This window comes from Falco cherrug, chromosome 20, assembly GCF_023634085.1.
Source record: "Falco cherrug isolate bFalChe1 chromosome 20, bFalChe1.pri, whole genome shotgun sequence".
Classification (NCBI taxonomy): Eukaryota; Metazoa; Chordata; class Aves; order Falconiformes; family Falconidae; genus Falco; species Falco cherrug.
Window position 1 is genome coordinate 6,761,687 of NC_073716.1, and position 24,286 is coordinate 6,785,972.

The following is a 24,286-nucleotide window of genomic DNA, read 5'->3' on the forward strand; positions in this document are numbered from 1 at the left end:
GGTGCCCCCCCTCGCTGCAGAACGCCGTGCGCCACAACCTGAGCCTGCACAAGTGCTTCGTGCGAGTGGAGAAACGTGCGCGGGGCCGTCTGGACAGTGGATGAGGCTGAATTCAGGCGCAAACGGGGACAGCGCTACCCCAGGTACCCCCAAAAATCCCCCCTCACACCCCAAGACCCTCCCCAGAGACCCCAAAACCATGGGGGGGGGGGCGGAAATGGGCCTTAATCCCCCCCCCCCCCAAATAAAAAACCAACCCCATCCCTGATAAATACAGGGCTCCCCTCTAAACCCCCCCTGCTTCCCCCCCAGGGACTGCGACCTGAAGTACTTTATGCCCCCCCGGAGCTGAAGGGGGGGTGGTGTGTCCTCTAAAACCACAATGGGGAAGAGACTGGGGGTCCCCCTACATCCCCCCCCCCCCCCCCCCCGAGGAACACAACTCCCCAAAACCGCTGTGCCGGGACTTTATTGTCACCATAAAGGAACTGCTTCATCCTCCACCACGGGTGCGTTTTGGGGGGGCCCCCCCCTGTGTGCATGAGGGAGGGCCAGAGCCTCCCCCCGGGGGGGGATGGATTTTGGGGGACCCCACACCCCCCCCAGGTTTGGGGGTTCAGGCGTGGCGGGCTCGTGCCACCAGCAGCGCGTTCTCCTCCCGCAGCGCCCAGGCAGTCACTGAGGATGCGGTCGAGGTTGGTGGGGGGCTTCGCGCTCATCTCCCCCTCGATCTGGGGGTAATGGGGGGGGGGTGTGTTAAAATGGGGGGGGGGGAAATGGCGGAGGGCACAGAATGGGGGGGGCAAAGAGTTGGGGGGATGGCAAAGAATTGGGGAGGGGTACAAAGAGATCAGGGAGACAAGAGCGGTTTGATTCCCCAGTAGATGTGGGGGTCCCCCAGAGGCACCCCAAATTGCTGCCCCGCCCCCCCCCCATCCCTACCTGCTCCTCCAGATCCGGATCTCCCTCTGGATGGTCCCCGTGTCCTCAATGGTCCGGATCAGCTGGGCACAGTTCTGGGTGACAGAAAAAGCATTTGGGGGGGGGGGAGGGGTTGGGACCACCCCAAAACCCTCTGTTGCCAACCCCACTCCCCCCCAGTTCCACCTCCCCCCCCCCCCCCCCCAAAAAAATTCCAGACCCCCCCCGCCCCGTTACCTCGTGTAGAGCCGCCAGGTACTTGTAGGCTTTCCTCACCACCTCGTCCCGCTTGGCATCCTGGGGGGGGGACACACGGGACAATTTGGGGGGCTCCCAATGCCACCTCCCTTTGGGGTCATCCCATAGAGGGTCCCCCTGAGCACCTAGCCCCAGGACCCCCCCAAAATCCCACCCTGATCTCCCCCCCCCCCCACCTTAAAAAGCAGCTCATCGGTGACGCTGAAGGTCCTCTCCAGCTTCCCCACCAAGGAGTTGATCTCCTTCTGCAGCGCCCGTGTGTCCACCAGGATCTGGGGAGAGATCCACAGGGATCTCAGGTCTGGCGGGGGGCAGGGACACCCCCAAAACCCCTCCCCCCCCCCCAGACTTCAAATGGGACCTAATACCCCGAAGATACCCCCCACCCCCGAACTCCTCCAGGCTGCCCTAGGGACCCCAAAAGTCCCTACCGCCCCCCACCAAGGATTAGGGCCCCCCCAAAAAAATTCCATCCCCCCCAATACCCCCAGAGGCCCCCCCCCCAATCTCCTCCCCACCCCCGACCTTGCCGATCTCCTCCTTCTGCTTGCGGATGTTGCCCACGATCTCCAGGATGCGCTGGGTGTAGACGGCACGCGAGATGTCCCGGGGCAGCGCCTCCAGCTCTGCCACCTGCATCCGGGGAGCGCTGGTGGTCACGGGGAGGGTGCGTGAAAGCGAGGGCCCCCCGCTGCCCCGAGACATCCCCCCCCCCCCCCCCAAATCACCCTCCCCCCCATGGGTGCTCACTAGTTGCTTGTACAGCTCTTCCTTGCGCCGGGCTTCGGCGGCGGCCAAGCGGCTGCGCTCGTGCAGGGCTCGGATCTCCGACAGCCGCCGCGACGACTCCAGCTGGGGTAGGAGGGGTAAAAAAAAAAGGGGTGTGTGTGTCAGGGACCCCCCAAACCCACCGGGGGTTACCACCGAGACCCCAAAACCCCCGAGAACGGACTCCCAGTACCCCCAAAACCATCGGGAAGGGACCCCAGAGTTCCAAAGCCCTGGGGAAGGGACTACAGAGCCCTCAGGGACCCCAAAACCCACTTTGGGGGGGATCTGGGCACCCCAGAGTCATTGGGAAGAGGATCCCAGAGCTCCCAGGGACCCCCAGAACCTATTGGGGAGAGACCGGGGGACCCCCAAACTACTGCTAAGGGACCCCAGGGACTCCCAAACCCACTTGGGGGGGACCTGGGCACCCCAAACCCACTGGGAAGGGACCCCCAGAGGCCCCCAGGGACCTGCAGAAGCTACCAGGGAGAGACCTAGGGACCCCCAAAAAGTGGGGGGGGCAGACCCTAGGGTCCCTCCACTTTACCTGAGCAGAGTCATGCAGGGCTCGGAGATGCCGGTACTCGTCAAGGAGGGGTCCCCGGTGCCGCTCCCACTGCCCCACCAGGCTGACGATGCGGCGGCTGCTCGCCTCCACCACCAGCTGGGAAGCAGGGTCAGGGCACCCCCGAAATGTCCCCCCCACCCCAAAAATGCTTCCCCCACCCCAAACTTCTCCCCTTCCTCTGCCACTAAGGCACCTGTATACCCAAAACAGCCCCCCAAAACGCCCTCCCCGTGCCTGCTGTGGTCCCAAAACAGACTCACAGCCCCCCTCCCCGACAGCCACCGAGCCCCCCTCCCTCCAGGGGACACCCCAAAATCCTCACCTGGAGCTTGGCCATGTTGTTCTGGGCGTCTGGGAGCAGTTCAATCGCCTGCGCCTTCAGCCTGAGGGCATCCTCCCGGCCCCCCAGCGCCAGCCGGCCCTGCTGCACCTCCGCCTCCACCTGCGGGGGGGATGCAGCACTGTCAGGGCACCCCAAAACACCCCACCCCCCACCCCCTTAACCCCCCCCCCCCCCCCCGCCCCGCGGCACCCACCTGGGTGAGGCTGAGCTGGGCGTCCCGCATCTCCCTGCGGCAGCCCTCGATTTCAGTCTCTAGCCGGGCCAGGGTCTCCTCCAGGGCCACCTCCTCGCTGGCCTGGTGTGCCCCTGCACCCTGGGGAGCGAGAAACCCCTTCAAAGTGGCGCCATCAGTAGGCTCCAGAGTGAACACCTACCCGGCAGAGCTGTTGCTGGGGTTCGGCGTGCACCAGCAGCATCAGTAGGGTTCAGAGTGAACAACACACGCCCCCTCCCCCCGGCCCATCCGCTTACTTCCTCAGAGCTCTTTGAGGGGTGCAGGGTCTCGGCAGCCACCTGGATCTGCTGCAGCACAATCTGGGGGTCCTGTGGGATGAGACCCCCCGCAGCAGGTCAGCCCCCCCTAGCCCCCCCAAAATGCCCCCAGCCCTCCAGCAGCCCCCCCAAAATACCCCTCAGCACTTCAGAAGCTCTGCAGCCCCGCAAAAACACCCCCAGCCTCCAGCAGGCCCCCCAAAATACTCCCAGCCCCCCAGCAGCCCCCCCAAAATACCCCTCAGCCCTTCAGAAGCTCTGCAGCCCCCCCAAAACACCCCCCAGCCGCCCCCCCAAAATACCCTCCAGCCCTTCAGAAGCTCTGCAGCTCCCCCCAAAATACCCCCCAGCCCTCCAGCAGCCCCCCAAGATACCCCTCGGCTCTCCAGTGCCCCCCCAAAACACCCCCCAGCCCTCCAGCAGCCCCCCCAAAATACCCCTCAGCCCTTCAGAAGCTCTGCAGTCCCCCAAAACACCCCCCAGCCCTCCAGCAGGCCCCCCAAAACATCCCCAGCCCTCCCTGCCCCCCACCTGCTTGTGGGTCAGGTGCTGGGCACGGGTGAAGCGGGACCCCTTAGGCAGGGCCCCCCCGGCCCCCCCAGCCCCAAAAGCCTCTTGGAGCCAAGCAGGGTCCAGGGGGGGTCCCTGGAGGTGGGGGGGGCAGACCTGGCGCAGGGGCTCCAGGGCCCGGAGCCGAGCACGGAGTCGCTTCCGCCCCAAATATTCCTGGAATGAGAAAAGGGGGGGGGGGATCAGACCCACAGAGACCACCCCCCCAAAACAGCCCCATAACACACACCGCCCCCCCTCACCCCCCCAGGACTCAGAGAATGGGGGTCACACCCACAGACCCCCCCCCATTAAGAAAAGAGTGGGACCCACAGGACCACCCACACCCCAAGTTCTGGGGACCCCTGGAGACCCCCACCCAGCAACCCCCCCCCCCCAAGAAGAGGGGTGGGGGGGTCTCACCTGGGGGGGCAGGCGGGAGGCCAGGCCAGGCCCCCCCCACTCAGCCTCCCAGTCATGGCGGGTGCTGAGCTGGGCGGCATGGGTCTCCAGCAAGGCTGGGGGGGTCTTGGTAGAAACGGGGGGCTGCGCTGGCACAGGGGGGGCAGCACCCCCAAAATACTCCTGCAGCTCTGTGGGGACAAGCAGGGGTGAGCAGACCACCCCCCAAAGCAAGGACCTCCCCCTCAATTGACCCCCCGGGGTCTTACCTGGGGGTCCCCCACTTTGGGGTAGAACCAGCGGGCAGGTAGCGAAGGGGTGAAGGCGACCAGTGCCCTAAAACCGATTAATTAATGGGGTAATTCTTCCCGCCAGGGGTCCCCGACAATTTGGGGGGGGTCTCCCCCTGCTAAATTCACCTGCAGGCGCTGCAGCTGGGGGTGTGCGGCAAACGGGGGGCACCCAGGGGGTCCCCCAGCTGCTCCTGGATGCGGGCTCCAATGGCTCGTAGTAAGACCCCCGATTTCCCTAGAGAAAAAGGACAGGGAAGGGATGAGCCCCCTCAATAAAAACCACGGGGGGGGGGGGTCCCCAAAAATACCAGGGACCCTCCCTCAAATCCATACCGGGGGGTTCAGCCCCTCTCTCGCTGTCGTCCCGTGGCAGCTTTTCTACGAGGAAGAGGAGCAGGCGGCGAGTGTCGTGCTCGGAGCTATAGAGGAAGGTCTGGTACCCCACATCTCCCCCAAATCCCAGCTCCTGAGGGTGAGAATGGGGAATCGGGGGTCACCCCAAAATTTTGGGGGTCACTTTTTAAAAATTGGGTGGTTTGTTTTTTTTTTAAGAGCAGGGTAGCAAGGTTTAGTACCCCACGTCGCCCACAAATCCCAGCTCCTTGGAGAGAGTGATGGAGTGGGCTGGGATCCTTAATTTTGGGGGTGACTGGACTTTTTTGGGGTCCCTTGAGGGTTTTTTTGGGAGTACCTGGCACGCAGCGGCGAGGTCGGAAGCGAGTCGGAAGCGGGCAGAGATGCCGGGGGGCAGGAGGGGGCTGAGGGGGACCCCCAACGCCGGGCGCACAGCCCGCAGGCAGCGCACGGCCGCCTCCACCACCAGCTCCGGGGAGAGGTCCCGCACACTCTGCACCTCGGGGGGCACCGGCCTGGGGGGGTGGGGTGGGTGGGGGCACTGGGGTGGAGACCCCCCAAAATCCTGACCGCCCCCCAGGTGTCACACACAGCCCTCCAGGCGCTCCCCCCCCCCCCCCAAATTCTTAGGGTGCCCCTCAGACCTTCCCCCCCCGTTTTTAGGGTGTTCCACAGACCTTCCCCCCCAAATCGTGGGGGTGCTCCCCCAGTGCCCCCCCCCCAAATCTACCAGGTCCCCCCCAGGTCCCCCCAAACTCCTTAGGGTTCCCCCTCTAGTGATCCCCCCAAACTTCCCCCCAGGTCATCCGTTCTCCCCCAGACCCCCCAAAACTCTTCAGTGCGCCCCCATCCCAGAAACCCACAAATCCCCGCCCCCCCCCCAATCCCAGAGACCCCTCCCCCCAAATCCCCAACCACCCCCCACCCCTCCGCAGCCCCCCTCCCCACCCCAGACTCCCCCTCACGTCCCGCCGCTCTCCACTCACGTCCCCGCCTGCCGCAGGGAGTGGATCAGGATTTTGTCCACCTCCTCCATGTTTGGGGGGTGGGTCGGAGGGGCCCCCAAATCCCGGGGCGGGGGTCTGGGGGGGGGGTCCCCAGCCGTCCCGCAACCCCGCCAGCCCCCGCCGCCTGTCACGTGAGGCGGGGCCCGCCGCGAAACCGAGGCTGCCCGGCGCGGGGCACGACGGGAGGTGTAGGCGGCGGCGCGGGGCACGACGGGAGGTGTAGGCGGCGCGAGGCACGGCTGAGGCGGGAAACTGTGAGGGGCGCGAGGCGCGAGCGGCTGCGTGAGGGGATATGGTGCCTGTGAACGGGAAACGGAGCCAGTGAGGAGCAGGTGAGGGGGAAAACGGTGCCTGCGAGGGGAAACGGCACCTGTGAGGGGCAGGTGAGGGGGGGAAACTGTGCCTGTGAGGGGAAATGGCACCTGTGAGGGGCAGGTGAGGGGGAAAACGGTGCCTGTGAGGGGAAATGGCACCTGTGAGGGGCAGGTGAGGGGGGAAATGGTGCCTGCGAGGGGAAACGGCACCTGTGAGGGGCAGGTGAGGGGGGAAACGGTGCCTGTGAGGGGAAATGGCACCTGTGAGGGGCAGGTGAGGGGGGAAACGGTGCCTGCGAGGGGAAACGGCACCTGTGAGGGGCAGGTGAGGGGGGAAACGGTGCCTGTGAGGGGAAATGGCACCTGTGAGGGGCAGGTGAGGGGGAAAATGGTGCCTGCGAGGGGAAACGGCACCTGTGAGGGGCAGGTGAGGGGGGGAAACGGTGCCTGTGAGGGGAAATGGCACCTGTGAGGGGCAGGTGAGGGGGGGAAACGGTGCCTGCGAGGGGAAATGGCACCTGTGAGGGGCAGGTGAGGGGGGAAACGGTGCCTGTGAGGGGAAACTGAATAATGAACTATGTACAATTTATTTAAAGAACAAAGTGCCCCCGCCTTCGTTTGTCCAAGAGTTGATAAACATTCAGAGACCCTCATTACTGACTTTGAGGATGCACTGAATTCTTGAATTGGTGACGTAAAGAATGTACTAACTACCGAGGCTTTGGATTTCTGTTATTTTTGAAAAGACACCTGGTCCTAACGATATGAAGAAATTGTATGGAATAGGGACAGTAAATTAAGTGTAAATATATTTACTCAAAGAATGTAGATATAGTAATTAGGTCATGTAACCATATAGTTTTAAAAAGATAATTAATGAAATAACTAACGAAAGAAGGGGCCTGTTTCTCTCTCTCTTAACTTTCTCTAACAAGGGGCCTGTTTATAAGTTATTTAGAGGGAGTGACTGAAAGAAACAAGAATAAGACAGAGATGGTCGACAAGGACATAAATTAGCTCGGACCGATAAGAACACTGCAAGCTTGCAAGACCATCACATTCCAGGCAAAGGGTGAAAAGTACACCATGAGGAAGACCTACGGCCTTCCTCCCAAAGACCACTGCCCATGTCCTGGAGACCCCTGCCCACAATTCTTGGAAGAATTTGCGCAAGCGCGAAGGACTGATAAGCTAATTAACGTACGAAGGGAGAGTAGGTGCGTTTAGGTAGTATGTACAGGCGTTAATTGAATATTCATTGTTTTATTGTATGAATATGAGATAGTTCATCACTTTGGGTGTGCATGACTTTGGTGGAGCGATCCCCCCATGCACCCACTGCTGCCAAATAAAGATAACCTCCACTCATGCGAATATTGAAAATTGATTCTTTAAATCATGTGAGAGGCAGGTGAGGGGGGAAATGGCACCTGTGAGGGGAAATGGCATCCGTGAGGGGCAGGAAAGGGGGGAAATGGCACCTGCGGGGTGTGAGGGGCAGCTGAGGTGTGGTGACAGCGCACCCCTCACATGTGCATATGCCACATCCCTGTCCCCCAATCCGCCCATGTGAGCCCCCTCCCCATCCCTGTCATGCTTGTGCCCCTGCTCCCCTCACACGCTCTTGTGCCCCGGTGCATGGGCAGCACCGCCCTCCTCATCTCTCACACACCCTCATTGCTAAGCCCTTAATCTCCCAGCAGTGATGAGCCGGGGATCGCAGGACAAGCCGTGGGGAGGGCCCAGGAGCTACCCCAGCACCCACAGACCCTCCTAAACACCCCTGAACCTCCCCAAAATACACCCCACCCTCCCCAAATACCCCCCCACCCCCTACATACCCCTTATATATCCTTTAAATGTTCCCAAACCCCAACAGATGCCCCAAATCCCCTTGAAAGTCCCTCGGACTATCCAAACACGCTCTTCCAGACCCTCAGGTTACCTGAACCCTACCGGATACCCCTAAAATTACCCCCCTGACCCCCAACAGGTACCCCTGGATTCCAGCAACATCCAGCCCGGACAGCCCTCACCATGTCAGAGTCAGAGGAGAATGGAGAGGGTGAGTCTTGGGGGGGTCTCAGAGAGGATATGGGGATCCTTGGGAAAAAGTGGGGGGTTCCCAATGAGATGGGGAGGTCCCTGGTCTGTGGGACGTGGGCATTCAGGGGTGGTCCCTGTGTGGCCAGGGGTTCCCGTGGTTGGAAGGCTTTGGGGGGGATCTGGGAAGGTTTGGGGAGTCCTTGTCTCTCCCTTGACTGTCCTCCCCACCCCCAGGACCCCCCAAGGAGGTGCCGTCCTTCACTGAAGCCATGGCACAGCCCCTGGGGTGGCCGATAGCCGAAGGCAATGGGGGTCCAGCAGGCGGAGGGACCCCCCCAGGTCACCGTCAGCGACGACCCCCCCACCCCAAACACAAGGGTCAGGGTTCCGGGGGGGTCCATCGCTCCCCTCGTGCCCTCTTCTGCCTCCGCCTCAACAACCCCATCCGCCGTGCGGCAATCAGCATTGTCGAGTGGAAGTGAGCTGGGTTTTTTTTGGGGGGAAAAATAATAAGTTTTGGGGCCCACGGGGGGATGCAGCAGTGGGGACCAGCTCGGTGCAGGGGGGGAAGCTGGGGAGCAGCCCCCCTACCTGCTGCCCCCCCCCCCCTTCGCTTTAATCACAGGCCCTTCGACATCCTCATCCTCGCCACCATCTTTGCCAACTGCGTGGCCCTGGGTGTCTACATCCCCTTCCCCGAGGACGACTCCAATGCTTCAAACCACAACCTGGTGAGGCCCCCCTACCCCCCCAAAAAAAGGGAGGTCACCCCCCCCCCCTCCACATCCAGTATCCTTAACTGGTCCCAGTCAGGTGCTGGTTTACCTCGTTTAGGGATAATGCTTAATGAAGCCGCTTTGGGTGCCGGAAGGAATCAGGAATGTGGGGGTCTGCCCTCGGTGGGAATGTGGGGGGGCTGGGGGAAGGACAGTGGGGTCCCAGACACTTTGTGCAGAGGGGGGATGTCTGTGGGGGGGGCAGAGAGCTTCCTGGATGTCTGGGTTCCCTGAGGCACGTGCCACACGTGTTCCCCTCGCACACGCGTGTGCCGTTGCCTTAAGCAGCTTACCCGGCGCCGGGGTAGGCGCTAATCCCAGCTTAGCTGCCCCAGACACCTGGGTCCCTGGAGAAGGGGATGCTGGGAAGCAGGATGGAGGGATCCCAAATGCCACTGTCCCTTTTTCCCGAGGAGAAGGCGACATGGGGAGGGGAGGTGGGACACCAGGGTGGGTGACCTTTGTCCCCTGGGAGAAGGGGGTGCCGAGCCACCCCACAGAGCCCCTGGTGGGGGGGTTATACGACGGGGGCAGCCCCAAATGCTGGGGTCCCCCCCCACGTGCCCCCTCTCCCTGCTTCCAGGAGCAGGTGGAGTACGTCTTCCTCATCATCTTCACGGTCGAGACCTTCCTGAAGATCATCGCCTACGGGCTGGTCCTGCACCCCAGCGCCTACATCCGCAATGGCTGGAACCTCCTTGACTTTGTCATCGTCATTGTGGGGTGAGGAATCGTCCCCGGGGGGGTGGACACAAGTGAAGAGAGGGGGTGCAAATGCGTATGTGTGTGTGTGTCCCACCCCAAAAATCTCCCTCAGGCTCTTCAGTGTCATCCTGGAGCAGGCGTCGCACAAACCCGGCGAAGCTCACCACATGAGCGGGAAACCGGGGGGCTTCGATGTCAAAGCCCTGCGTGCCTTCCGCGTCCTCCGGCCCCTCCGCCTTGTCTCTGGCGTTCCAAGTGAGATTGGTTTGGGGGGGGAAATCAGGCGTGGCACAGTTTTTTGGGGGCCTCCCCACCTCCTGCCAGCCCACCCCCCACTGTTTTTCCCTCCAGGTCTTCACATCGTCCTCAACTCCATCATGAAAGCCATGGTGCCGCTCCTGCACATCGCCCTGCTCGTCCTCTTCGTCATCATCATCTATGCCATCATCGGCCTCGAGCTCTTCATCGGCCGCATGCACAAGACCTGTTTCTTCATCGGATCTGGTAATGGCATGGGGGAGGGGGTGGGTGTCACCACCCCATGCCCCGCTCCCAGGGACCCCCACAGTGTCCGGGTCCCTCAGTGAAGGGCATTTGTGGACCCCTACCCACCCAGTGACACCCCAGCGAGGGCACATGGGCCCCCTCAGCACCCCGAGATGCCCCTTAGAGCCCTTGACCTTCCCCGCACAACCCAAGCCCTCCCCTCACTCTATATGAGACACACCCCCAGCCCCCCGCGCCCTGATTTTGCCCCCACACAGAGGGGTGCTCCCAGCTCTCCTTGCTCCGTCTCTCTGTGCACTCATACCCCCCACTCCCCCCCACTCCCCCGTAATGCCCCAGGGGGACCCCCAACCCTATTTTAGGGGTGCTAACCCCCCCACACATTTCCCCTCCCCCAGATTTAGAATCGGAGGACGACCCCTCCCCTTGCGCTTTTTCGGGGCATGGCCGTGCCTGCCTGCAGAACAACACCGAGTGTCGGGGCCGCTGGGAGGGTCCCAACGGCGGCATCACCAACTTCGACAACTTCTTCTTTGCCATGCTCACCGTCTTCCAGTGCATCACCATGGAGGGCTGGACCGACGTCCTCTACTGGGTGAGCCCCCCAGGATTCTCACCACACCCCCCCCCCAAAATCCTTAACACCTCCCTCAGCCCCCCAGAATCCTCCCTGAACCTTCTCGCTGCCAGGACGGACCCCCCAAACCTCTGCCAGTGCCCAAGCGTCACCTGCATCACCCCACACACCTCTGAGGGGTGGGTCTGGGGTCCCCCGTCACCCCAAATCACCCTCTTACTCCCAAATCCCATCACTGTCACCCCAAATCCCACCCTACCACCACATTCCCCCCCCCCCTTACAGATGCAGGACGCGATGGGGCACGAGCTACCCTGGATTTACTTTGTCAGCCTCGTCATCTTCGGCTCCTTCTTCGTCCTCAACTTGGTGCTGGGGGTGCTGAGCGGGTGAGGGCGTTGTTAGTGTGTAATTAGCGTGCTGTTAGCGTGTGCGTGGGGGGCGGGTCACCTCTGTGCCTTCCCTCTTCAAGGGAGTTCTCCAAGGAGCGTGAGAAGGCCAAGGCCCGCGGAGACTTCCAGAAGCTGAGGGAGAAGCAGCAGATGGAGGAAGATCTCCGGGGCTACATGGACTGGATCACCCAGGCTGAGGACCTGGAGGGTGACGAGGAGGAAGGGGAACACGAGAAGCACCGTAAGTGGGTTCTAGGGGGTGGGGTGTGTCACAGCGGGGGGGCCCCCTCCAATCCTCAGCACCCCAAAACCTCCGTGTGCCCCCCTGCAACCGCAGGCCTGACCGCCGAGGACCTGATGGGGAAGCGGAAACCCCGGCTGAAGTGGTTGCGGCACGCCAGTCACTCCACCGACACCCACGGTAACAACCCCCCACCGGCTCCCCACGGCGTTTGCGTGCCAGCGACACCCCCACCCCCCGATATCGGGGTTCCCTTTGACAGCCCTTGCCCTGCCCCTGTGTCCCCAGCCAGCCTTCCCGGCAGCGAGACAACGTCAGTCAACACTGAGACGGCGGGTGAGGAGGATGCGCAGCCGACTGCCTGTGACCGCTGCTTGTGAGTGCCAAAACAGGCCCTGGGGTCTGGGACTCCCCCGTCGCCCCCCACGACCCTCCTTCCCCCCCAAATATCATTCATCGCCGTGGTGCCCCCCTGGATCCCAAAACTGAGCCCCACCGCGCCTCAACGCCACCTGGGAACCCCCTCCCTGTAGCTGCAGGAAGCTCCTAAGTGCCCCCCAGGACCCCAAAACTGACCCCAGCACCCCTAATGACCCCTACCAGGTACCCCACTTCCCCCCTCCCGCGATGACCACAGCTTCCTCTCAGGATCCCCCTAAATTTTGGGGTGACTCTGTGCTTTTTCCTCCCCAGGGGCAAAATTACAAAGACGAAATTTTGGTGAGTGAAGGAAAAATTTAGTGGGGGTGGTGGAAAAAAAGGGGGGTCACACAGTGGGGCCCCCCTACAACACCTCCCCCATGACAGGGTGTCTCCATAACCCCAAAATACCACCGCCTGTCTTTCCCATTCCCCCCGTACCCCCAAACGCACCCCCCCCTCAGGCGCCGCCTACGCCGCCTGAACCGCCTGTGGCGCCGGCGGTGCCGCGGGGCGGTGAAATCTGTCTCCTTCTACTGGACCGTCTTGCTCCTGGTGTTCCTCAACACCCTCACCATCGCCTCCGAGCACCACGGGCAGCCCCAGTGGCTCACCGAAACGCAAGGTACAACCGCCCCCAGCACCCCCCAGCACCCCCAGATTATTTTTTTTGGTGGGGGGAGGGTGTCCTCAAAAACCTCTTCTTTATCCTTGCCAAAAAAAAAAAGCTTATGCCAACAAGGCGCTGCTGTCGTTGTTCGCCGCTGAGATGGTGCTAAAGCTGTACGCCCTGGGCCCCGCCTGTTACTTCGCCAGCTTCTTCAACCGCTTCGACTGCTTCGTGGTGTGTGGCGGGGTGCTGGAGACGGCGCTGGTGGAACGAGGGGCCATGGAGCCCCTGGGCATCTCCGTCCTGCGCTGCGTCCGCCTCCTCCGCGTCTTTAAAGTCACCCGGTGAGGGGACGGTGCCGGGGCGCGGGGATGTGCGGCACCAGCCCACTCTGGCCATTCTACCAGTCGCGGTCCCAGTCCTTCCAGTAACCCCAGCGTCCTGTAGGCACTGGGCATCACTGAGCAACTTGGTGGGCTCCTTGTTGAACTCCATGAAGTCCATCGCTTCCCTCCTGCTCCTGCTCTTCCTCTTCATCATCATCTTCGCCCTGCTGGGCATGCAGCTCTTCGGGGGTCGCTTCAGCTTCGATGAGACCCAGACCAAGCGCAGCACCTTCGACACCTTCCCTCAGGCTCTGCTCACCGTCTTCCAGGCACCCCGAAACCCCGGGGGAGGGGGGGACCCTGAGACCTGTAGGAGACCCCAAAACCCATGGGGGACCTCAGAATCCACGGGGTCCCTGGAACCTGGGGGGGGGGGCAAATTGAATGGGGCACCCCAAAACCCATGGGGTGTCCCAAAATACGCTCCCTCACCCTCACTCTGAGGTGATGCCATGCCCTGACAGAGGACTGGGAGGTGGCAGCATACTGGGAGCACTGGGGGGTGTACTGGTGACGTGAGAGGGGGGACGCTGAGGTTTTGAGGTGACCCCGGTGTGTGGGGACCCCCAGATCCTGACTGGAGAGGACTGGAATGCGGTGATGTACGACGGGATCATGGCGTACGGTGGCCCCGTCTTCCCCGGAATGCTCGTCTGCGTCTACTTCGTCATCCTCTTCATCTGCGGGAACTGTACGTGGGCATACTGGGGATACTGGGAGTGGGTAACTGGGGGGATACTGGGAGTGGGTAACTGGGGGGAGGATACTGGGAGCGGGTAATGGGGGGAGGGTACTGGGAGCGTGTAATGGGGGGAGGATATGGGAGCGGGTAACTGGGGGGAAGATACTGGGAGCGGGTAACTGGCGGGATGATACTGGGAGTGGGTAATGGGGGGAGGATACTGGGAGCGGGTAACTGGGAGGGACTGGGAACAAAGCACGGGGTAACTGGGGAGCTGGTATGGGAGCCACCACAGTTGGGAATGAGACACTGAGAGCAGCGGGGGGACGGACTGAGAGCAGGCACAAACCCGGCAAGAGGGGCACTGGGGGGGGGCTAACTGGGAGCACTGGTTAACCCTTTGCTCCTCGCAGACATCCTCCTCAACGTCTTCTTGGCCATCGCGGTGGACAACTTGGCCGACGGCGACAACATCAACTCGGGGGGCGATAAAAAGTGAGTGGGGCCGCAGCGGGGGGCACCCAGACGCCTGGGCCCTGCGGCTGAGCCCCCGTGTTGTCCCCCCCCCCGCCAGGGACAAGCCTGGGGAGGCGGAGAGCGGCGCAGGGAGCCAGGACGTGAGTGTGAAGGTGAGTGTGAGCAGGGCCCCCCCCTGCAGCGCGTGCACAGCCCTTACGCACTCAGCGCCCCCCTCCCCCCCTTTTCCCCTCCCAGATTGAGGGGGAGCAGCAGCAGGAGGAGGAAGAGGAGGAGGAAGAGGGCAGCGAGGAAGGTGAGCGTCACTGCCAGGCTGCCAGGGCCCACGGGTGGCGGTGGGGGGTGACAGCGCCCGCCGCAACGGTCCCTTGCAGGTGATGAGGAGGCTGCGGGGGAGCGGGACAGTCTGGGGGGGGCCCGGCTGGAGACCCTGGAGGAACCCCCCAAACCCAAGGTGGTGCCGATCCCCGAGGGCAGCGCCTTCTTCCTGCTGAGCAGCACCAATCCGTAAGAGGGGGCACTGGGAGCACTGGGAATACTGGGGCTGGGGACACGGAACACTGGGAGGCTGGGAGGGGGGAGAAACTGGAGGTACTGGATGCACTGGGGCTGGAAGGCTGGGGGCACTGAGAGCACTGGGGCACAAGGGACATGGTGGGACTGGGAGTACAGGGGGAGCTGGGACTGGGAGTACAGGGAGCACTGGGACTGGGAGAATGGACTGGGAGCACTGGGACTGGGAGTACTGGAGCTGGGGACATGAAACACGGGGAGGCTGGGACGGGGAGAAACTGGGAGGACTGGGAGAACTGGGGCATGGAGCACAAGGGACATGGTGGGACTGGGAGTATGGGGAGCACTGGGACTGGTACTGGGGACACAACAGATACAGTGGGTTTGGGACTGGAAATACAAGCTGGGGGAGCTGGGAGCACTGGGATACTGGCTCTGGTGTCACTGTGTGACCTATGATGGGGACTGGGGATGCCTGAGGGGAAACTGGGACTAACTGGGTTGGGGCGGGGGGGCTGGGAGCACTGGGGAAGGGCCACCCAGTAAACTGGGAACAGGGGGGGAAAGCACTGGGAGTAACTAACTGGGAGCACTGGTGCTAATGCGTGCTCGGCGCAGGCTGCGGGTGCGGTGCCACGCCCTCATCCACCACCACATCTTCACCAACCTCATCCTCGTCTTCATCATCCTGAGCAGCGTCTCGCTGGCTGCCGAGGACCCCGTCCGCGCCCACTCGCCCCGCAACCACGTGGGCTACTGGGGGGAACTGGGAGAATGGGGAGGGGCTCACTCACCCCATCGCGGGCTGGGGAGCTGCTTGCCCGGTGGGGCGCTGGGAGGAGTTGGGGGGGGCCTGGGGGGGGGCGGGGGGGCCTGGTGGGGGAGGGGGCCCTGCGGGGTGTCGGGGTTACCCCGTTTCCCACGCTCCCCCCCCAGATCTTGGGCTACTTTGACTACGCTTTCACCTCCATCTTCACCGTGGAGATCCTGCTTAAGGTACGCGGGGGTCCCCCAGGGGTTTGGGGGGGTCCCCCAGGGGTTTGGGGGGGTTCCCCGGTTTTGGGGGGTCCCTGCTGAGGGGCTGACGGTCTCCCCCAGATGACGGCCTTTGGCGCCTTCCTGCACAAAGGCTCCTTCTGCCGCAACTGGTTCAACCTCCTCGACCTGCTGGTGGTCAGCGTCTCCCTCATCTCCTTCGGCATCCAGTGAGCCGGGCAGGGGCACTGGGAGGCACTGGGGGTGCTGGGAAGCACTGGGAGTGCCGCTGGAGGCACTGGGAAAGCTGCTGGGGGCACTGGGAGCACTGGTGTCCCCTGCCACCCGCGGCAGCTCCAGCGCCATTTCGGTGGTGAAGATCCTGCGGGTCCTGCGCGTCCTGCGGCCCCTGCGAGCCATCAACCGCGCCAAGGGCCTCAAGGTGCCACACTGGGAGCACTGGGAGGGGGCAGGGGGCACCCGGAAGTACCTGTGGTGTCCTGCAGGCTGTACTGGTGGGACTGGGAGCACTGGGGTCCCCTACCTGTAGTGTGGGTGTCACTGGGGTGCTGATGGGGAGCACGGGTGTCCCTCTTGTCCCCGATACAAGGGTGGTCCAGGTGTCCCAGTGTCCCCAGCATCCCTGTTGTCCCTGTGTCCCCTGTGTGTCCCGGCGTCCCTGACGTCCGTCTGTCCCCGTCCCCAGCATGTGGTACAGTGCGTCTTCGTGGCCATCCGCACCATCGGCAACATCATGATCGTCACCACGCTGCTGCAGTTCATGTTCGCCTGCATCGGGGTGCAGCTCTTCAAGGTGAGGGGGGACAGGGCCTGGGGGGTCCCCAAACCCCCCCCTCAGGGGCCGGGGTCGCCCCAGACACCCCCAGGGGCCAGAGTCCCCCTGACCCCCAATTTCCTCAGGGTAAGTTCTACAGCTGCACCGACGAGGCCAAGCATACGCCAGGAGAGTGCAAGTGAGTCCTGGCCCCCCAGTGGCTCCCCCACACCCCCAACCTGTCCTGGTGGTCCTCAAGAGCGAGTGTGAGTGTGGGTGGGCGGTGAGCGCAGGGTGGGACTGGGGAGTGAGGGTGGGCTGTAGGTGCAGCGTGAGCCGAGTATGACTGGAGGTTGCGAGTGGAGAAAAAGTGCAAGTGTGGGCACTGGGTGAGTGTAGGCTCAACTATGAGTGCAGGCTGAGTGTAGAGTGAGTGTAGGCTGTGAGGGTGTACCCTGAGACTGAGAGTGCAGTGTGAGTGTGAGTGTGGGCCGAGTGCGAGTTTAGCTTACATGTAGGTGGTGTGCAGTTGTAGGGTGTGATTTGAGTGCATGTTGTGAGTGTACTGTGTGTGAGCGGGGCTGTACCTCTGTCCCTACCCGTGCGGAGTCCCTGTCCCCCCCAGACGCGGTGTCCCAGCTGTCGTCGTCGTCCCCCCCCCCCCCCGTGCAGGGGCACCTTCCTGGTGTACAAGGACGGGGACGTCTCCCACCCCTCGGTGCGCGAGCGCCTGTGGCACAACAGCGACTTCAACTTTGACAACGTGCTGGCGGGGATGATGGCGCTCTTCACTGTCTCCACCTTCGAGGGCTGGCCCGCGTGAGTCCCGGGCAGTGAGGGGATGCGATGCCCCCCGCAGTGGGGGGTCCCTCAACCCCACCACATCGTCCCTGTCCCATCCCCCCAGGTTGCTGTACAAGGCCATCGATGCCAATGCCGAGGACCAGGGTCCCATCTACAACTACCGGGTGGAGATCTCCATCTTCTTCATCGTCTACATCATCGTCATCGCCTTCTTCATGATGAACATCTTTGTCGGCTTCGTCATCATCACCTTCCGGGCGCAGGGGGAGAGCGAGTACCGCAACTGCGAGCTGGACAAGAACCAGGTGCCTGGGGATGCTGCAGTGTCACCCTGTCACCCAACCCCCAGCTGCCGGTGGTGCGCCCCATGGCAGCCAGCGGTGTCACCCTCGCCCGCAGCGGCAGTGCGTGGAGTACGCCCTGAAGGCGCAGCCGCTGCGACGCTACATCCCCAAGAACCGCACCCAGTACCGTGTCTGGGCCATGGTCAACTCCACCGCCTTCGAGTACATCATGTTCGTCCTCATCCTTCTCAACACTATCGCCCTGGCCGTCCAGGTTGGGGGTGGGACGAGGGACCGTGGTGGTGAGGACGGGGCTAGGGGACATTTGGGGTCCCCGAGGGGTTGGGGTGGGGGGAGTGGGTGGTTACAGGCCCCCCCCCATCTGCCCCTGCAAAGCACTATGAGCAATCCAAGCCTTTCAACTACGTGATGGACCTGCTCAATATGGTGTTCACGGGGCTCTTCACTGTCGAGATGGTGCTGAAGATCATCGCCTTCAAACCACGGGTAGGCGCGCGTTGGGAGGGGGGGGAGGGGGTCACACAAGGAGGGGGCGGGTCCTCACCCCCACCCCGTACGCAGCACTACTTCTGCGATGCCTGGAACACCTTTGATGCCCTCATTGTGGTGGGCAGCGTGGTGGACATTGCTGTCACGGAGGTCAACGTGAGTCATGCACGCCCTGCCCCCCCCCCCCTTTTTTTCCCCGGGGGTCCCCAGGACCTGGGAGGTTTTGGGGTCCCCCCGGCTGCTCCATGTCTGCGGTCCTCATGTCCATCTGTCTGTCCCATCTCCATCATCACGCTGTGTGCGACAGAATGGGGGTCACGTTGGCGAGGTATGGGGGGGTCTGGGGGGGTTGGGGTGGGGGGTGCACAGGAGTTTTGGGGCCCCCCTCAGCATCGCCCTGTGCCCCCCCCACCCCCGGCAGAGCTCAGAGGACAGCTCCCGCATCTCCATCACCTTCTTCCGCCTCTTCCGGGTGATGCGTTTGGTGAAGCTGCTCTCCAAGGGCGAGGGCATCCGCACCCTGCTCTGGACTTTCGTCAAGTCCTTCCAGGTGGGACACGGGGGGGACACGGGGGGGCGGGGGGTGTGACATCCTCTCATGCCCCTGCTCTGCCCCACACAGGCCCTGCCCTACGTCGCCCTCCTTATCGCCATGATCTTCTTCATCTACGCTGTCATTGGCATGCAGGTGAGGGGGCGCAGGGCGAAGGGGGGGTGGTCCCACACACCGACAGCCTCACCGTGTCCCCCCACCCTCCCCCCCATCCCCACCCCCACCCCAGACCTTCGGGAAGGTGGCGCTGCAGGACGGGACCCAGATCAACCGCAACAACAACTTCCAGACCTTCCCACAGGCCGTGCTGCTGCTCTTCAGGTGGGGCTGGGGGGGGTCCCTATGGTGGGGGGGGAGGGGGGCGGGGCTCTGGGATTCCTATAGGACCCGGGTGGGGTCCGCACGTGCTCCCTGTGGCATTTGGGAGCCGCCATTCATTAGGGGCCCTTGGGTCGCTGTGCGGTACCTACAGAATCACTATAGGCTCCCTATAGTGTCCCTGGCCTCCCTGCAGCATCTCTGTAGGGTTCCTATAGGCCTCTCCTGTGGGCCATGTCCTGCAGCGTCACTCTATAGGGTGCCTATAGGCCTAGCAGGCGAGCACATGTGGGTCAGGGGGTGCGTGGGGGCCCTATAGAGTCCAGAGGGGCCTATAGGGTGCAGAGAGGCCCTGTAGGGTGCTGTGGGGTGCAGGTGCGCCACGGGGGAGGCCTGGCAGGAGATCATGCTGGCCAGCCTGCCAGGCAAGCGCTGCGACCCCGAGTCGGACACGGAGCCGGGGGAGGAGTTCACCTGCGGCAGCAACTTCGCCATCGCCTACTTCATCAGCTTCTTCATGCTCTGCGCCTTCCTGGTGAGCCCCACGGCACCGCTGCCCCACAGCGCTGCCGCAGCAACCCACCCTCCCCTCCAACGCTGCCGTTCCCCCTGCCCCAGATCATCAACCTCTTTGTGGCCGTCATCATGGACAACTTCGACTACCTGACGCGCGACTGGTCCATCCTGGGCCCCCACCACCTGGACGAGTTCAAGCGCGTCTGGTCTGAGTACGACCCTGCCGCCAGGTCTGTCACCTGCCACCCCCTCCCCCAGCCAGAGGCACCCAGGCGTGCACCCCCTCTCCCCCCCCAGTGACACCCTCCAACACCCTCCTGCGCCACAGGGGCCGCATCAAGCACCTCGACGTGGTGACGCTGCTGCGCCGGATCCAGCCCCCGCTGGGCTTTGGGAAGCTCTGCCCCCACCGCGTCGCCTGCAAGGTCAGCTGGGGTCTGGGGGTGGGGGGGAGGCACCCCCGATGCCTCGATTCACGCACACATCCCCTCCCCCCCCCCCATTCCCGTCATGCCAGCGCCTGGTGGCCATGAACATGCCCCTGAACTCAGACGGCACCGTGACCTTCAACGCCACCCTCTTCGCCCTGGTCCGCACCTCACTCAAGATCAAGACAGAAGGTTGGGAGCTGGGATGGGGGGACGATACGCAGACCCTTTGGGACCCCTACAGGGTAGCGGGGTGTGGCAGTCAGGGTGGGGCAGCCCCGCCTTCCCTGCCTCCACCCCTACCTGCCCCCCTCAGGGAACCTGGATGTGGCCAACAAGGAGCTGCGCGCTGTGATCAAGAAGATCTGGAAGAGGACGAAGCCCAAGCTGCTGGATGAGGTCATCCCCCCACCTGAGGGTGAGTGTGTCCCCCCCGAGGCGCCCCCTCCTCCCACGGCGCACCCCTGACCCCGCTGTGTGCCCCCCCACCCCGCAGAGGAGGAGGTCACCGTGGGCAAGTTCTACGCCACATTCCTGATCCAGGACTATTTCCGCAAGTTCCGGCGGCGGAAGGAGCGGGGGATGCTGGGCCCCAGCGCTGGCCCCAGCAACGAGTGTGCACTGCAGGTGGGCCCCCGCCCCGGGGGGTGGGGTGGGGGGAGGGGGGGTCCCTGCTGTGACATCCTCCATCCCGCTGCAGGCCGGGCTGCAGACGCTGCAGGCACTGGGACCCGAGATGCGGCGGGCGCTGAGCTGTGACCTGGAGGGGGATGTAGGACCCACCAGCACCCAGGAGGAGCAGGAGCAGCTGACTTATGCTGTAAGCCCCGCCCCTGATATCGGGCCACGCCCACAGGCCACACCCATCACAAGCCCAACCCCTTTTTTGCAGGCCCCTGAGACACTGTACGGCTCCGCCCCCAGCCCCCCCAGCCTGGGGGAGCCCCCCCAGGCCCCCAGCCTGGCCCCCACCAACGGGGAGGACCCCGCGCCCCTTCCCCACACCACCCCCCATCACCCAGGTGGCAGGTACGGCTGGGGTGGGGCTGGGGGCACCCAGACACCGGGGATCCCCGCAGAGTTGTGGCGGGGTGCTGTGGCAGGGTGCTATGGCAGGGGTCCTCATGTGCTTGCGCGCAGGCGGCGCGAGGAGGAGGGGGGCGAGGACGAGGCAGCACCTGCTGAGAGTGGTGAGGAGCCAGCGGGGGACGGCAGCCATGAGGAGGACCTGGAGGGCTCAGCCCCCCGCCGCCGGTGGGTGGGGGACAGGTACGACCACACCCCCATCCCCTCCGACACCAGGGGTCACCCCACAACTGGGGGGAGGACATGGTGGGCACCCATCGGGTGTCCTTATGCCATCTGTCCCCCCTCCCAGGTCACCAGGGACCCTGCCCGCTCCCCAGCCCCCGCGCTGGGCTGGACAGGTGCCACGGGGAGGGTCGCTGCCGCTACCCGCCCGGCACTTCGCCCTCCACAACGGGACCCTCGAGGGGCAGCAGCTCAAGCGGCGCCGCCTGCTGCCCCCAACGCCCGCCGGCCGCAAGCCCTCCTTCACCATCCAGTGCCTGCGGCGCCAGGGCAGCTGCGACGACGAGCCCATCCCAGGCACCTACAACCCCTCGGGCCCCCCCGGCCCGGCCCGGCCACAGGTACCACGCACCGTGGGGCGGGGGTATGGTCGAGCATGTCGCAAACCCCTCTCACAACCTCCTGTCCCCACCAGGGTTACGGCAGCTCCGAGACGTGGCGCCTGGGGGGCTCCTCGCAGGCCTGGGCCACGGCGCCCACCCGCGGGCACGTCCTCTACGCACCCCTCATCCTGGTGGAGGGCAGCCCGCCGCCGGGGCAGGGGGCTGTGGGGAGCCTGCCACCGCTCTCCCGCTGGTTCGTGGGGGACCGTGGTCCCCCTGGCCCCCTCCGCCTGCGGCCCTGCGGCCCACGGGAAGCGCTGGCCCGTGGCTCAGCTGACAGCCTGGTGGAAGCCGTGAGTGCGCTGGGTGGGGTGGGGGTGTTGGGGATTGGGGCAGTGGGGGGGGGGGTCCCACCTGGTACCAGCGCCTTCCCCTGCCTGCCCCCCAGGTGCTCATCTCTGAGGGGCTGGGGCTGTTTGCCCGCGACCCCAAGTTCGTGGCTGTGGCCAAGCGGGAGATCGCAGACGCCTGTGACATGACGATGGATGAGATGGAGAGTGCGGCCGCCGACCTGCTGACCCGCCGCCGGCCCGCCCCACCACCCGCCAGCGCCGCCATCTACAGCGACGAGGAGCCGCTGCGGCCGCCGGCTGAGGAGGAGCTGGCGGATGAGATGGCCTGTGTCGGCGGGTTCTAGGCGGGCTCCCACCGCACACAAAAAATAGTGCTTTTCCTCCAAAAAGATATTTTTCCCGTAACACAAAAGCAGAGTTTTCCTCAGAAAAAAGTTTCTCCTCTCAAAGGAAAGGGGCAGCCTCAGAAAAATGGCAGTTTTCCTCAGAACCAACCCCTCAAACTGGGCATCACCTCAAAAAAAAAAGTTTACCTCAGAAAAAGGGAGGGTCTTCTGGGGAAAAGGGGTATTTACCTCAGAAAACGAAAGGGTTTTCCTCAAAAACACACTTTTTTTTGCTAAAAAACAGGTTTCCTCAGACAACAGGATTTTTCCTCAGCAACAACCCCTCAAAATGAGGGTTACCTCAAAAAAAGTTTACCTCAGAAAAAGAGAGGGTCTTTTCCTTGGGAAAAGGGGAAGTTACCGCAGAAAACAAAGGCGTTTTCCTCAAAAAAATAAAGTTTGCTAAAAAAAAAAAGGGGGGGTGAGTTTTTCAGAAAAAAAGGATTTTGCCTCAACCAACCAACCCAAAACAGGAGGTTATCACAAAAAAAAATTTGACCTCAGTAAAAGGGAGGGTCTTTACTACAGAAAACGGGCTTTCAAAAAAAGAATTTTTTTGCTAAAAAAGGGGATTCCTCAGAAAACAGGATTTTTCCTCAGAAACAACCCCTCAAAATGGGGGTTACCTAAAAAGCAAAATTTACCTCAGAAAAAGGGAGGGTCTTTTCTTCAGGAAAAGTACTTACTACAGAAAACAAAGGGGTTTTCCTAGAAAAAATGTCTTTTGCTAAAAAAAAAAAGGGGGGGGGGGGTCCTCAGAAAAAAAAGAGGATTTTCCCTCAACTAACCAACCCAAAACAAGGTTACCTCAGAAACAACCCTACATCTTTTCCTTGCGAAAAGGGATAATTACCTCAGAAAAGGAGTGGGTTTCCTCCAAAAATGTTTGTTCTCAAAAAGAGGGGGTTACCTAAAGGAAAGGGAGGTTTTTTACCTCAGGAAAAGGGATATCCATTTACCTCAAAAGAGGAAGGCTTTAGCTTAAGTTTTTTTTAATGTTTCCCCGAGGAAAAAAAAAAAAAAAAAAAAAAAAAAAGGTTTTCCTTAAAGTAGGAGGAGTTCACCTCTTTATCCTAAGAACAGAAAACGGTGGTGGTGGTGGTATTACCTCAAAGAAACAGGTTTTCCCTCAGGAAAACAGGTGTTTACCTAAGAAAAGGTGGGGGGTTCCTCAAAAAAAAAAAAAAAATTCCTCAAAAGAAAGAGGGTTTTTCCTCAGGAAATACTTATCTCGGGGTGGGTGTCCTCAGCAAAGGAGACTTCTTCCTCAGAAAAGGGGTACCTACCTCACAGAAGGGGATTTTGCATCAGGAAAAAGGCATTTCTCTTTTTTTTACCTCAGTGAAAGTAAATTTTACCTCATAGGAATATTCTGCCTCAGGAATGAGGTGTTTTCACCTCAGGAAGGGGGATTTTTACCTCAAAAAAGGTAAACTTTACCTCACAGAAAAGGGTATTTACCTCAAACAAAGGAATTTAACACAAGAAAGAAAGTTTTACCTCAAAAAGAAAACCGAGTGTTTACCTCAAGGGAATTTTTGCCTCTCAGAATTTTACCTAGGGAAAAAGCATTTTTTAACCTCAGGAAGGTAAATTTTAACTCACAGAGAAGGGTTTTACCTCAGAAAAGAGGGTATTTTACCTCAGGGAGAAAGGTTTTACTTCAGTAAAATAGATTTTTACCTAGGGAAAGGTAGATTTACCTCACAGGAAGGTTTTTACCTCAGGAAGGAGAGGTTTTCACCTCAGAGAGGGGGATTTTGCCTCAGAAAAGGGGAATTTACCTCAGAAAAGGTAGATTTTACCTCACGGAAAAGACTCTCTACCTTCGGGAAGGGTCAGAAGATAATCACCCAACCGCTGCCGCTCGCGCCGCCGTTGCCTGCCCAGGTTCCCGCCTCTCCCCGCCCACCCATTGGCAGAGACAGCGACCAATGGGGAAGCAGCTCAGCTCGGCACGTGGCATACCCCCACCCCGCCCACAGCACGTGGGCACTCCCAAGCCCCACCCCCCCCAACGCCCACATTCTTTTTAACCTCCAAAGTTTAATAATAATAAAAAAAATCATAATACAATAAAATAAGGCCCCCCCGTCCCCGCCCCGCTACAAAGAGCCCGAGACTGTTAGTGTCCGCTGGGGGGGGG

At 61.9% G+C, this 24,286-nt stretch overlaps 2 protein-coding genes across 7 annotated transcripts; one reads left to right on the forward strand and one right to left on the reverse strand.

Annotated features, from left to right (window-relative positions):
* Nucleotides 1-469: 469 nt before the first annotated feature.
* CCDC22 (coiled-coil domain containing 22) lies at nucleotides 470-6,116 on the reverse strand. The gene is given in 21 exon segments (XM_055697736.1): nucleotides 470-667; nucleotides 669-731; nucleotides 943-959; nucleotides 962-1,016; nucleotides 1,159-1,218; nucleotides 1,356-1,451; nucleotides 1,705-1,812; nucleotides 1,930-2,031; nucleotides 2,498-2,614; nucleotides 2,841-2,960; nucleotides 3,055-3,174; nucleotides 3,333-3,404; nucleotides 3,885-4,079; nucleotides 4,326-4,495; nucleotides 4,574-4,640; nucleotides 4,724-4,744; nucleotides 4,746-4,778; nucleotides 4,780-4,832; nucleotides 4,931-5,063; nucleotides 5,289-5,466; nucleotides 5,938-6,116. Coding segments are annotated over 21 exon segments (1,881 nt in total). The 5' UTR covers nucleotides 5,988-6,116; the 3' UTR covers nucleotides 470-616.
* A 1,863-nt stretch (nucleotides 6,117-7,979) lies between these two features.
* On the forward strand, nucleotides 7,980-22,633 carry CACNA1F (calcium voltage-gated channel subunit alpha1 F). 6 transcript variants are annotated; one of them, XM_055697563.1, is made up of 47 exons: nucleotides 7,980-8,337; nucleotides 8,553-8,796; nucleotides 8,944-9,049; nucleotides 9,678-9,817; nucleotides 9,912-10,054; nucleotides 10,151-10,303; nucleotides 10,705-10,901; nucleotides 11,169-11,272; nucleotides 11,356-11,516; nucleotides 11,613-11,696; nucleotides 11,805-11,892; nucleotides 12,210-12,236; nucleotides 12,401-12,561; nucleotides 12,665-12,890; nucleotides 12,994-13,201; nucleotides 13,503-13,623; nucleotides 14,028-14,109; nucleotides 14,189-14,243; nucleotides 14,329-14,386; nucleotides 14,466-14,598; nucleotides 15,223-15,352; nucleotides 15,541-15,600; nucleotides 15,703-15,809; nucleotides 15,934-16,021; nucleotides 16,286-16,393; nucleotides 16,501-16,553; nucleotides 17,027-17,173; nucleotides 17,262-17,463; nucleotides 17,558-17,716; nucleotides 17,839-17,949; nucleotides 18,025-18,108; nucleotides 18,260-18,280; nucleotides 18,374-18,502; nucleotides 18,575-18,640; nucleotides 18,735-18,826; nucleotides 19,199-19,358; nucleotides 19,442-19,569; nucleotides 19,668-19,764; nucleotides 19,857-19,959; nucleotides 20,084-20,185; nucleotides 20,264-20,394; nucleotides 20,468-20,587; nucleotides 20,660-20,796; nucleotides 20,908-21,036; nucleotides 21,146-21,419; nucleotides 21,494-21,754; nucleotides 21,850-22,628. In XM_055697563.1, the coding sequence occupies exons 1-47, from the start codon at nucleotides 8,310-8,312 to the stop codon at nucleotides 22,096-22,098; spliced, it is 5,967 nt and encodes a 1,988-aa protein (XP_055553538.1). In that variant the 5' UTR covers nucleotides 7,980-8,309; the 3' UTR covers nucleotides 22,099-22,628. The 6 variants fall into 6 exon arrangements, 5 of the variants coding, with proteins under 5 accessions (XP_055553538.1, XP_055553535.1, XP_055553536.1 ...); XM_055697560.1 differs by having other exon boundaries at nucleotides 11,356-11,696; nucleotides 21,850-22,631; XM_055697561.1 differs by lacking the exon at nucleotides 18,260-18,280 and having other exon boundaries at nucleotides 11,356-11,696; nucleotides 21,850-22,631.
* The last annotated feature ends 1,653 nt before the right edge of the window (nucleotides 22,634-24,286 follow it).